Genomic DNA, 14205 nt, shown 5'->3' with positions numbered 1-14205 from the left:
CAGTGCATCAGCGATTTATGTCTCCATTACAACAGGGTTACATGCTTGAAGGTGACGACGCGCTTGTCTCCAGTCCTGTCTTGACATTTAAGCGGCACCCTTGCTGTTTATCATCGTGCTGTGCAGCAGTTGTTGCTATCCAGCTGCTTATAATCGTGGATTTTCAGGCTGTTGTTGTGATTCTGTTTGCCGGAAGGTGAATCCGGACAAATGATGACAAATCTGACGTCCCTGTCAACTAACTCCAAAATAGCTACAGAGATTGTCCATCTTGGACATGACTCAGGGGTGCTAAGCTGGTGATGTAAATGCAAATCAGTGTGGCAAAAGCCTTATTAGAGGGAAAAATAGCAGTTTTAAAGCTGCTTCAAGTCATTTCTGTCCACTTGGGGGCAGCAAAACAAGCTGCAGATGGGATGCTGACACATTGTCACCTTATGAAGTTGTTATTGCAACCATGTCAAAGCTGTTTTCACTGAAAACATCTGGCTGCTGCATCTGGAAACAATATCAGAACAGTAAAGTTGAGTTACAACGAAAGCTTGTGAGCTAAGAAGAGCAAAAAGTCGTACAAGAAACCCATTCCACATCCCGCTTTGATCCGCAGCTTTACGCGTCGCGTTCCATCAGGTAGCGGCGAGACGATGGGTCGTGGATGGGTGAGTTTGAAGGTTCATCAGACAACAAAGCAGTCTGAACAGTCTGAGACGGGATTTTACAAGTGTGGAAAGTTACCACAGATCATTTTCATCCTTCCATCTGCACAATCTCAGCAACACGAGCTGAGCGAGGTTGAAATATTTTTTGCCTGAGCACTCAAGCGCCAATATCAGTCCGAACAAAGTTCCTCAAAGGAAACTTTTAAATGCATTTTTTTTTTATGATCACAGGTGTTTGATATTAGAGGAACCTCGATATCTTTGGTTCACGGTGCCAGAGTCTGTAAAAAGTCTGACGTCTCTGCTGCATTTCTCAGCGTTTTTTTTTTACAGCCACTCGGAGAAGAGCACTTGTCTCGTCTAGAGTCAGATGCATATTCAAAAAGCACTTTTTGGTGTTTTTTCAAGAGCGCTTGCCAAGAGCCCAGAGTGTGGACGGGCGGCGGAGGAGGGGGTGGGAGAGGAAAGAGAGAGGGAGAGGGGGGAGGCGCAGGAGACCAGGAAACATCCCAGCCCATTTATCTGACAGCCATTTACCACAGCGAGTCAATGTGCCAACAGCTCTGCCTGCTTCATGGTAGACTGCCTCCCCCTCCCTGCCTCCCTCTCCCTCCCTCCCTCCTCTGTCCAAAGTTGTATAGGCGCACTCTGTGTCTGTACTTAGCCTTAGGAACACATCAGAGCCTGCAGGGTAAAGGCTGAAAGAGACAGATCTGCCCGTGAGCCCCGCGCCCCGAGCCCCGAGCCATGGCTCTGCTGCTGGACAGCTCTCACACCACGGCGGCTTACTACTGCCTGATCCGCCGCAGGTTCAAGAGGAGGAGGAAGAAACGCTGCGAGCGCAAAGGTATTCCTCCGTACTCACCCTGCACCTGCTGCCCTGCCGTCTGTCTGAGCGTTAGGAGACAGACGGCGTAGTGAGTTCTGGGGCAGGGGGCTGTGTTAGTTCTGCTGCATGGACAGTGCTGTTTTATTGTCATCATGGGAAGGTCAGATGACTCCCCCAGGGTGACTCTCAGACTGATTGGCCTGTTTGAGAGCTGCTTGTTGTCTGCCGTGCATACATGTGCTGGTTAGAACACTCAGATGAGTCTGAGGTTGAAGTTTAACTCGTTCTAATCTTCCATCTCACTGTGTTTTCTGTAGTTATGTTTCTGTGAGCATCGACTTTAATGTCAGAATCGGTTCTATGAGCACTTGTGAACACGCTTTGTCATGAAATGAGCACGCAGTAATCATTTGAATGTGAGTGATGTTGTATTATTGTGGTGATGAACGTGTTTTAATCAAAACTCAGTGCAGTGTTTATGCTTTTAGAACTCTAAAACATGGAAAACAATGTCATGATAAGATTTTGTTCATTGTTTCTTGATATTATAAAACGTCTTGATTACTTAAAGAATCAAATCTGTCATCGAAACATTAAAATAATTCTCATTCTGAAGCATAAGAGCGCATCAATATTTTAGCCTCCTTCATGAAAATGTGATATTTTAATGGACTATAGCAACAAGGAGCAGTTGAAGAATCTAAAATCATGAGAAGGTAAATGAATAATTAATTAAAATGACAGTATAGTCGTGCACCGTGCACGTCTGTGTGCAGTTTTTGGGGTGATGGTTCCTCATCTGTTTGTAGTTTTATGTAAAGCGCCGCTCTTTTCCTCTTCCTGTGAACATCAGTCAGAGTGAAGTTTCTTAATGTCCACGACTGCTATTGTGCATTTAAGTTTTGTTGAATTATTATAGACAGTGTTATCAGTATCACTCGATTTACCTGTTTTTAATTAGAAACCTTCAAAATATCTATATACTGATATAACATCTGTTTTCCATGACCACTTATCCTTATCAGGGTTGTGGGGGGGCTGCAGCTGAGGTTGCAAAGGGGTGCTACATTTCTGGTAAATATATTTCCAGAAATGTTCCATGGGAAGTTAAGTTGGGGAATTTGGTAAATATTCCAAATCGGAAAATCCATGGGAATTATGGAAATTGATGGGAATTAACTGTAAATTTTGGGTAATTTAAAAAAACTGTATCATATCCAAACATAAATCTAAACATTTAGTTTTGTCATAAGCAGACATGCAAAATAAAACAATTAAAAAACATTTAACAGATTTATTTGTAAGTAGAACTTTATCAAGTTTGAATTATTTTATTGAACAATATTATGTAGTCCACCAGCTCAAATGTGTGTCTTCAATAGTCTCTGTGTGCTCTGGGCTCTAAAGTGTGGTCCAGGTACAGAAATCACCTGTGCAGGTAGAGGGCGTGGCCTCAATAGCCCTGCAGTAAGCAGTGTGCTATGTACGTGTGATTGAGGAATAGCAGATATTCAAGTGGACCTGCATGAAATCTGGTTGTTTTAGTAAAGATTAAGCTAAAATATATTTTCACCAACTATATTTAAGTTCCCTGTTAAGGGTCAACGTTTAATTTTGGAAATTTATGGTTTATTCCTGTGAATTCCCATGGAAAGTTTCCAACTTTCCCAGCATTTTTCAACCCTAGCTGCAGCAAATCCCAGCTGACACTGGGCGAGTCCACCATGGACAGGTCACAGAAACAATACAAAAACTTACAAATAAGATTATATATGTACAAATGTTGATGATCACAGTGACATTTCTGCTTCTAACTTCCTAAAAACAAAGGCACCATACACAGGTCTGAAAACTGCAGTGCACCCTGGGAATGTTTTTTGGTCTAACATACTTCAGCCAAGTGCTAGAGATCAACTCACAGCGTGCTCGAAATCTGTACATACTTTAGAAACCCACTCCTCATCGTCCTATGGTTCTGACTATATTTCTGACTATACGATGCTCTGTATCTGTGATGAGCTGTCGAGTACTAGTTGACCCTTGAACATAATTCTCCGACTAAACGTGAAATGTAGCTGAGAGGCCGTTCTCGGACAGAAATACATCCCTGCCACAGTTCATTAGAGCCTTCATGTCTTGTCTTTGACCACTTTTAGCCAACATGATTGGCAACGATCACATTAAGTTAAGGCACAATCTGGTGCAATGTTTTCATTTATGAAATTATATATGAATGTCTATCCAACCTTCGTTAGTATCATTGGTACCACACTACCCTGACCTAAACGGCTGCTGTGACAAAGGTCTATAAAAGTTCTCTTCTATCATTCAGCTGCACACTTTACATTTAGCCTAAAAATGAATCAAACATAACCTGCATCATAGCTTTCCTTTGATGGTTTCCTATGATGCTGTCATGTAGTATGCTAGCGTACTGTAGAAAGAGAAGAAGAGATCACTCAAAACAGATTTCGCATCAAATATTCGATGATCACTATGTCAGTACAAAAGATCAAAAAGTACTCACGGTATCAAAAGTATGATCAGAATGGATCATAATTATTCATTTGTAGATTGTTATTGAACACACATGTAAAATGACAATAATACATAAAACATATAGAATAAGCAAAACGTAGCATTGGTAGAAATTCACGTAGTATCAAGTGTACTACAGTAAGAATAAAAGTACATCTAAAAATTTCAATGATGAAGAAAAAATACTGTTAATGTTGACCATCTTTCAACAAACCCTGTCCAATTTCAACTGTATCTATCTCACTGTGATTTTTTCTACATGATAAAGACCATACAGTCCATTGTTATGCTGCGGCTTCAACCAGGGAGTTAAATTTAATATTCAGTACATTTAATCATTTTAAATAAAAAGTTTCCCTCCTGGCAGAGTCTTATTGATGGAATTTATTATTATATTCTATAGAGTAAAGTAACTTGTTAAAGCTGTTAAATAAGTGTAGTGGGGTAAAAAGTTGAATATTTATATAAAATCTTCCCTCTGAAATGAAGCTGACATCGCAGAAAATGGAAACCTCAAGATTGTACTTAAGTACAGCACTTGAGTACAATGGTAGTAACTAAGTAAATGTGCTTAGTTACTTCAGTTACTATAGTATTCAAATGGATTTAAATGGACATTTGTATCTAAAAGTTGTTAACTCAGAATGTTGAACATGAACACTGATACACCAACATTGTATGAAAGTGAAACACACACACTGCCTCTCTGTTGCTTGTATCAGTCATAACACACGTTGTCGTCCTAACTGTGTGTCACGTATGTGTTTAGTCTTTGTTGTAGTGTCCCCGGGAGCCTCCGTCCCGAGCACTTCAGCTCCGCTCAACTCATTTTCTGTTCCATCCTGCTTCGTTGGCTCCCTCCATGATTGCAAACGTCTGCTAATATTTTCATGGCTGCAAAAAAAAAAAAAAAAAACCTCAAGTGCACTTAATCCTTGCATTAATTCAAATTTCAGCTATTGCCACAAAAAGCCAGAGCAGCAGGTGCTCTGCACTTTTTCATCTTTTTTTATCCCGCTCGGGAATATTCAATTTAGCCTAACTGTTATTCATGGAGAGCGTGGTAAACAGTATTAATGTGTGAAAAGAAAAAAATGGAAGCCGTTGTACATACTTTGCATGCGGGGCGAGTAAGAAGCCCATCATTTCCGTGTCCCTGCTAAGCGGGGTGTTGTGAGATGAACTGAAGTGTGAGTTTAATCTACTGGGAGCAAAAGTGAATTTCAGACGAGGTATAAGCCGATGTGCTCTGTGAGGCGTGTACGCCATGCCGCCGCTAAGGGATGTGTCTGTCGGCCCAAAACCGCAGCCGCAGATCTCTGTCTGGCAAACAGCCGCCGCTCTGTGATGTGGAGGAGTTGATACAGCCTCCCCCCTTTCCCTCACACCTCCCTTTACCACCTCCCTCCCTTCCTTCCCTCCCTCTGCCCTGCAGCCGGGGGTTTGGCCTGAAGCTCTGCTGATAACCCAGACTCTCCTCTGAAAGCCACAGGCTCAGGGTTGTGATCTCCACTGGGAGCTCTGACACACACACACACAAACACATACACCTCCTCCACCCACACTGTCCATCAAAATGCCCCATCAGACAGGTAGAGGAAGGAGGCAGCATCGCGGCGTGAAGGGCAGGCTCGTGGATCAGGTTTGACTAATATTGACTTTTAATTAAAAGCCAGATTAAAGGTGAGATTTGTATTTTAAATACGCTCGTTTTATCAAACAAAATCAGACGAGCCGTCACAGATCCCATCTGCTAATAAAAGATGAGTCATATTTACCCAAGTTAAATCCTCATGTCAGATGTCAACAGGAAATAATGAATGAACACCGGTTCCCTCTGATGGCTCCTACATGAGAGCTGGACAAACTCTACCTTTGGAAAATGACAATTACAAGTTTTTATTTTCCAAAAAACACAATTCCTCTTTCATTTGATATCAAATATGTGGCACTTGCAGCTTTTTAGACCGAGTTTGTCCCTACCGACTCTTCGGCGCACTTCCTTCCGGAAAACAGTGTCCATCTCTGGCAGTGTCTACTGACGGTGATTATGTGACATGTTTCAAGGAAAAAACTTGAACTCACAGAGTCTTTAGAGCTTGTAGGTAGTGTCTTTGGAAATAAACGGACTAATTTATACAGCATGACCTGGGCCAATCTTCCCTACCGACTCTTCGATGCACTCCCCCCAGGAAAACAGTTGGGTCAGGATGTAATGTGATTATAAATGAAAAACTTTTACATTGTCTTTGTCACTTCCCGCAATGCATTGGGAGATCAGGATCTCTCTCACAAGAGAATTTTACAGAATCCATAAAATTCTAAAAACTTGTGGGGAAGAAAACCTGCGGGAAAAAAATCACAGATCTCATTATGATGTACATTTCCAGTTCCGGGTATTGATGACAACTTCAATTATCTACAATACAAAGTTTATTTTGCCTGTTTTAATACACAAAATATAGAACAGGCATTCTGTAGCGTTATGGGGTCTGGAGGGTTGAATTCAGTTGAGGCTAATGTGTCTGTCAGCAGCATATAACTATTTTCCCCAGACAAACATCATCAGCTGTTAACAGCACGTTCTGTTAACAGCACGTTCTAAAATCAGTACCCCACATATTTATTGTTTTTAAATCAGTGATCTGAGCAAAGAAGTTGGATTTGTGTGGTGTCAGAGGATTCGTGTGAAACCAGCAGTCAAATCTGCCTCCAGCAACTGCCAAGTCACATGAAGGCCTTTAAATGTACTTAAAATATGCGGCATATCTTTGGATCAAGCTGCATTTGATCTGCTCCATGAATCAGCGATGACAAAGCTCTCTGAACCGCGTCCGCCTTTGAGGAACTTAGAAAAAATAAAAAAAGATTATTCATTAATGTGCTAACTGTCAGAGTTGATCACAGCTCACAGCATTGGGCAGTGACTCTGAAGCATGCGGACATACCCGGCTTGTTCAGGCGTCAGTAGACAGTGCCGACCTTCCACCCTCCACCTCCACCTGCCTGTCCATCAGCTCCTGGTCTCGCTAATCCTGAGGCCGTGGGGTGTGAAATTCAACATCAGCCCTGAGCTTCCCGTCCTCCCCTCTCTCTCTCTCTCTGGGAGATAGCAGAGGACCTGGCCCGGCCTTGACTGGGGTGAAGAGAACAGTGATAGCCATCTGTTGTGCACGGCGGGACCAGTGATGCAGAGAGAATGGGGTGGAGGAGGGTCAGCGAGTGCGAGGGGGAACCTGGGATCGCTCATGGCGACCTTCTGAAACATAAAAAAAAAGAAACTGAAAATGACTGAGCTCAAGCAAAGTCAAAACCTGTCACCACGGATCACGTTAGATCTTTTTTTTTTATCATTGGTACTGAACATGAAAAGTTTAATCTCACATGTGTTTCATATCAGCTGTGTTTTTACATTTCTCTGAACTTTCCAAACCTTTCATCTCGTACCTTCAATTCTCAACATCTGGAAGTCTACACAATGTTTTTTATGGAGAAGGAATGCAAAAATTATCTTAACCTGAAGTCAGATGAGAAGATTGATGGAAACTGAGTTTCAGTGTGTCCACGGCAGACCAGAAGCCGTAAATCTATTATTATGTTTCAAGGTTTCTCACAGGCTGAAAAGAAGATGTTTTTCAACCTCATGAGGAACCTTGAAACATAATATTACATTTATGGTTTCTGGTCTTTCCATTACGTAGTTTGTCCACCCCCAAGCCAAATTTAAGGGTTGTTTATATGATTTACTGTTCAGATCTAGGATTAGGGTATCATCCTCAAAATTCCAGAATTAGTCGGACTGTATTTGATGCATTTATCTATTGTTTTGTCTTTGCAATTATAGTCTATAAGGTCTTTTTAAGTCAGTGGGCATCATGTGACTTGCAATTCCTACTGTGGCTTCTACACCAAAATCACCTCACAAGCCCCGTTAGAACCAACAAGAACTGCTGGCCGAGCTCTGTCACTTTTAGACTTAAAACAACCACCAGCGTCCACTTGTGGTCGTCCAAACTATGACTGTTGTCTCTGTTGAGGTGCAGGTGAAAGTAGAAATAAATTGTTATAGCACTACAAAACCTCTCAGGGAGGGGCGGTCGGTAGCGTAGTGGGTTAAGCGGCCGCCCCGTGTGTGGAGGCTATAGTCCTCACTGCAGCTGGCCCGCATTACTTCGTGTCACTCCCCCTCTCTCTGCTTCCTGTCTATTCAGCTGTCCTATCATAAAAGGCCAAACAAATAATCTTAAAAAAAAAAAAAAACCTCTCAGGGAAGAACTCAACCCTTTGGAAGCACGTCCTGCTCCAGTACCAAGGTCCAGCCAATGCAGGAATGAGTGCGTCCTTTATTGCTGTTTCATAATCAAGTAGGTTTAACCAAAGTAAATCAGAAAACACTATAGGCAGTTGACTTCTCAGTTGAACAGAATCTCTGGAACATTAAGGCTGGAACCCTTTTTTTCCATTTTCCAAACTGGAGTTGTAACATTACCACTATAAGTAGATGTACTCCCACGGGAAAATATAGTTGCTCTACTGGTTCCTCAGCATGCGTGCTGCCGTGTCCCAGTTGGCCACCACAACAAGCAGAGCTTTCACAAGCATGTAGTCAGCAGCAATTTTCAGGCCCAGGAGGCCCAGGGCTACCTGTGTTAGCGTTAAATGAAAATGATAGTGTGTGCCAGGAGGTTGGAGGGGGAATAAACTGGAAAAGTTGCACAAAATAGAAAAAAAAAAACCCAGAGAGCCCTGAGGTTGAAAATATCTTCCTGTAACAAAATGCTGCAAAAAAATTCGAGAAACCGTAGTATATCAGCATTTTGGTAGTAAGGCAGAGTCTAGATTAAATGAACTAGAATCTAATCCACAACATGAACAAAATATTGGTATACCCTGTTTGCCCTGATTGTGATTAGGTCAGTGTGACAGACTGGGGAAGCCATAATACTAAACTGGTTAAAAGACTAGTGGGGCTAAATCAGTGTGTGTGACGTGCTGAAATAGGATTTTCTATTAGCTCTCTGATTTCTTCAAACAACATTTTGTAACCTTTCTCTCATAAATTAACAGAATCAGAATTAAATCATGTTGATGCTACGCTGACTTGTAATTGGGTGAATGGTGATGGGGAACAGAGCTGGTGGTGTGCCAGAACCAGAGCTGGGTTCTATTGACGTAATGTCAGAGGAGAAGAGACGCAACAAATACAAATTTCTGTGATGTTTTTTGAATGTCTGGAAGTCACAGTCTCTGTGATTATTGTAGGGAACTGAAAGAACCCAACTAAAATCCGTGTTAAGAATGATCATGTAACTGAGTTTATAATTAGATTTTTTATAAATACTTTATGATAATGTAAACTGACAGTAAATAGAATTCTCATTTAGAGTCATTTGTCAGCGTTAGTAAAGTGACCCAGCACTTCAGAAAGTTTTGCCCTGGCAGCTCTTTACACTCAGCCGGTCAGACCAGATTACCGTCCTCATTTTGAACTCAAATTTAATTAAACTGAATTCATGTAACGTTACATAAATAATGTATTGTTTGTCCAGGAACTTATCAGTACTCAGCAGTCAGGCACGGATACCAGTTACAAGTACAAGTGCTGATTCTCAACCCCCACCCCAACTCAGTACACCATCAGTCCAAATGTCTACTGTTTGTATCACTGAAATACACCTAGCTCCATCCTCCACTGAAGAGTTCCAGGTGATCTGCAGCATCTCCACCTCAGATGACCTTGACTTGAATACATCAGCTTTATTTCATAAGTGTCTCCTGTGGTCGACGGGCCCCCGAGGCTTCATTTACAATGCGCTATCAAAGCTTTCTCTCTCTCTGTGTCTCCTCTGCAGTGTGGAAGTAGATAATCGACTTAATTGCTTTACCTTCAGGAAGGCTGGCACTTCTCCTTGGCCCCCAGTGGAGAGGGCACTACAGCAGTTTGAATAGTTTGCTGTCAGCAGCACAAATGTCTCTGGGAAAGGGAGGGGAAGGAGGGGGCGGCGGCTGTGTGGTGGTCTGCATTGAAGCCCTGTTGGTTAAGTGAGTCGCATTAGCGTGTGGAATTGATACAGCATTCGCCCCGGCCCCTCCAGCTAGTTCCAGGGCCACACAGCAAATTAAAGCCGTCATAAAGATTTCACAGAGTCCCTGTGAAAATGTTAGAGAGATGGCTAAAAGTCAGTGAGTGTCCTTGGGAAGCGGTGAGGAATTTAGTGTCTTTAGTTCAGCAGTGCTGCTGCAACACGGCTACACGGCTACATTAACACTGGATACCTGGAGTTACTGTGAGCATCACACTCACAACTCTGCTATGTTCCTCAGGGGACCTGTCCCCTGTCTACACTGATGTATTACAACCATTTTAATGACTCGAGATAACTTCTGATGGCCGTCCAAACATATCGAAACATAGCTATAAATGTAAGTCCTGTCTCATGGTGAATGATAACTATTGACACCTTGATTGCCATTAAACGATCCTTATGTTGCAGCGTATACCATAAGTCTGGTGAACATACATGTGCCATGTCATGGTGACACCCTGCTATTCAATGAATGGCGCTTCAGTGGACACGTTTACTGTGGACTCACGGTGTCACAATATCGACTTTATATCCCAAATCAATCGAAATTTTATTTCGAATTTGGATATCGAAATCAAAGCAGAATTGACACAGTTTTTGTTGTTTGTTATTAATCACCATGATCACTCAAAAACAAGGTATAGAATAACTATTTTGATGTATCACATTAGAAAAGTTTGATGTAAACAGCAACAGTTGAACGACAAAAATGTTTATGTACTTGGAAAATCATTTTTTCAAAAAGGTTGTAGTCACATGACCGATTAGGCATGTCCTCATGGCTCCACGCAGATCTGTTACTGAAGCTAACATCACCCACCTGTCAATCAAAGCATCCACGCTCTTAATCCTGCATAACTTTAAGCCTTAATATAATCTGAACAGGTGAGTTGTATATAAATTCACACTCGAGGAAATTAGCTACAGAGACCAAAACTGTTTTTTGTACCAGGCTGTAAACATGTTTATTTCTGCTGTGAAACATGGGGACTTATGGAGACTGACTCACTTCTGGAGCCAGCCTCATGTGGACGTTTGAGGAACTGCAGGAGGAACTTTTTAGCACTTCCACATTAGCTTCACTTCACAGCCCTCTTGGTTGGAAACAGTGATTGTGTATTGATCCCAGTATCTCTTGAACGTTTCCGCATTGTTAACAAGATGAAACATTTCTTGTTCCCGCTGAGGCTGAAAATGATCTACAGCTGTGCGCTTTTGCGAGCCGCCTGCCGCCTCATTAATTTATTTCCTCGCGCTGATTGGATACAATGTTTTTGCAGTTACATTAGGCGGATTTCTGTTGTGATTTTTTTTTTTTTTTCCTGTAATGCGCTGCAAATGTCACATTTCCATCCAGCTCCACGAGCCTGTGAAAAGTTAAGTGAATTTAAAACAGAAACTTCCAGGGAGGTGCACGTTAATAAGCTTTCTGTTTGTACCTTCCAGGCTGAAAAGGTCAGCCAATTATCTCCATGAACTGAGCAAACTTTACAGAGACGTCTTCATTTTGTGATAGTCTTGTTCACAGTCAAAATGTCACGGTTTTAAAGTTAAATTACATTTACATTCTGGTACAACACCAAACTGTAGATCCTCTTACTAAATGATGGCCTGTTAGCTGTTTTTAACCCAATTATTTTTAAATTTTTTAAAAAAAAAAAAAAAAAAAAAAAAAACTCTCTACCTGGTGTACCTCTATGAAACGTCCCTCCAGTGTTTCCAGGTTTCTCCTCTCCGTCCTCTCATCCACCATCTCATCACCTCTCCCCGGCCTATCAATATGTCACACCGCGGTCCGTCAGGGTACAATTTCTGCACGTCTCAAAATGTCATTTCATGGGGAGAAAATGGAGTTTGCGTGTGAGAAAAGCGCAGCGCTGCCGGCAACATTCAAGAAACTTTTATTTGTTTTTTTTATATATATATATATATATATGTGTGTGCGTCACATGTTTGAGGCCACTGGTTTCTCTCTCCTCGCTGTCTGCTTCTCCTCAGCATCGATCCATCTGCATTAGGCCGCTAAAAGACTGCTCTGACAGCTGTTTGCAGTTGTTTTCCCCCTCTCCGGCTATGATTGTAACTCGCCTCAAGCACCAGAAAAAAGGCTCCAAAAATCCATTTATCACTGTCGGCTCAGTCGCTAGTTACCACTGATGGCTGGTGTCCAGATTCTCTGTTCTTGTTCACGGGGCTTCCTGGGAGCTGCATGAGAGGCTGACATAGGCTAATGCCCCTGCAGTCCTGTTTCTGGCATGTCTACGAATGTATGGTGTGAATTATTTAAATTTCTTCCCCCCTCCAGAAGCAACACCACCATGACAGAAGGTAGAACCACTACTCAGATAATGAGACCCATTGATTTTGTTTTAGGCGATTAACAAGGAATCATGTTCCAAAGCCTCACATCAGTTTTCACATTGATTTCCATTCATTTCAGTACACCATAAAAATCCTCGTACAGGGACAGATTTTCTCATTTATTACAACATTGGCCTCATTTTTGTAGTTTTGACCATCAGTTCATCTGTAATAATAACACTGCACTCACTCAGTGGTGTCACAGTATTTACTGGAAAATTGGAAATTTAAAACTTGACCCTTATGACTTTCGTGTGGTACATTCCAAAAAAGCACTTATCTTTACAAAGAAGAATTCGAAGATGTAAATCACAGTTGTCAGGCTATAAAAACAATGATCTATCGATCCAAATTAAGACAGTCAATAGTCATAACAATGGTGGAGATGTCAGTGCTGAAAATTTTTTTTAAATGGAATTGTGACCTTAAAATCAGAAGTCAGATCGAATTGTGGATTTGAAGAAGATCAATCAATGCTCAGTGTAGCAGATCCAACTGGTCATGGTTCTTGTCCTGTTGGACCTGATATATATGATGGAATAAAAAAACTAGAAATTAGACTAGAAAAGTTGCAAAATTGTCTGTTAAGATTCGTATTCTTAATTCATGAGACAACCTCATTCACATCATCAACATTTCATTTCTGTAATTTCTTAATTATTTCCCAGATGTTAGCTGTGTAATGTAGTACTAATGATCAGTTAAATGGGGATTTCCTGAACATTAAAGCTCTATTTAACACAAATTAATATTCATTCATGCTTCTTTAATATTGGAAACGTCATTCTGCTGTACATATAGTGTGTGTTCAATGCTTACCTGCAGACAGATTTTACGTTTCTTCATGTTCCGCTGACCTGCTGTGCTCTGAGTATAATTATCTGTGGCTCTGCGAGCAATAAATGAACTAATAATTAACTTGAAGTGTATCAATTGAATTCCGTCTCTAATTTCCCTAATTAGTACCAAATTACATTGTTTCCTCTAGACTCTTGAAGGAGTCACAGAGCCGTCTTCTCCATGTCTGCAGGGTTTTCTTCCCAAAACGTACAGGTTAGGTGTTAGTTAGCTTCCACTGCAGGAACTTAATAATGTCTCAACTGTGGTTTCTCATTACTGGAACTTTGAGAACATCATGAGGCTTTAGTACAAGGTTTTTCCTTCTGTTTTTAGAATTACCAGTCCTTAAAAAGGCATATCAAATGTCAAACATAACAAGATACAACACATAAGGACAGAGAATCTGTAGCACTGCTAGACCCAGAACAAGCCAGTCAGTGGCCCCAAAATGGCGGCACCATTTTGTACCTTTTCACGTTTTCGTTTGTTATGTGACAACACATTTGCTTGCCCAATCATGACTGACAGTTCTGCCGTCCAAGCTCTCAAAGTACCAGGATCCTGGTTTGACTGTCACCTCCTGAGCTGAGCCCTCAAAGCAGGCGTAGAACAGTAGAGACAAAAGCACAAACAGTGACATGGGTAGACTTTATGTTACGTTTCTTCAGTGACATTAACTGTGATAGGCTCTATGAGCCTGTGCAGGATAGTTGGAAAAAGTGTTTTTTAAAGGGTTAATAATTCCAGTTTATTCTGTATCATAGCTGATTCTCCGTGCCAGCTCCTAACCTTGTTCTCCGCTCGCTGTGTATATGCGTTCAGCTCTCAGGGCTGTTGTGGTTGCTGTGCTGTGATGCATGATCTGAGGCGGGACTGTGTCGGAGCGTGGAAG

General features: G+C 41.6%; 1 protein-coding gene across 1 annotated transcript in view; it reads left to right on the top strand.

The window, feature by feature from the left end:
- The first annotated feature begins 1198 nt into the window (after positions 1–1198).
- LOC104930731 (double-stranded RNA-specific editase 1) overlaps positions 1199–14205 on the top strand; it is a 33757-nt gene continuing 20750 nt past the window's right edge. The window contains exon 1 of the mRNA XM_010745601.3: positions 1199–1506. Within this exon, the coding sequence (XP_010743903.1) occupies positions 1407–1506 (100 nt within the window). The 5' untranslated portion in view covers positions 1199–1406. The remainder of the gene's footprint in view (positions 1507–14205) is intronic.

Source organism: Larimichthys crocea, chromosome VIII, assembly GCF_000972845.2.
Source record: "Larimichthys crocea isolate SSNF chromosome VIII, L_crocea_2.0, whole genome shotgun sequence".
NCBI lineage: Eukaryota > Metazoa > Chordata > Actinopteri > Sciaenidae > Larimichthys > Larimichthys crocea.
The sequence above is the reverse complement of the archived record's forward strand: the minus strand, read 5'-3'. Positions and strand labels throughout refer to the sequence as shown.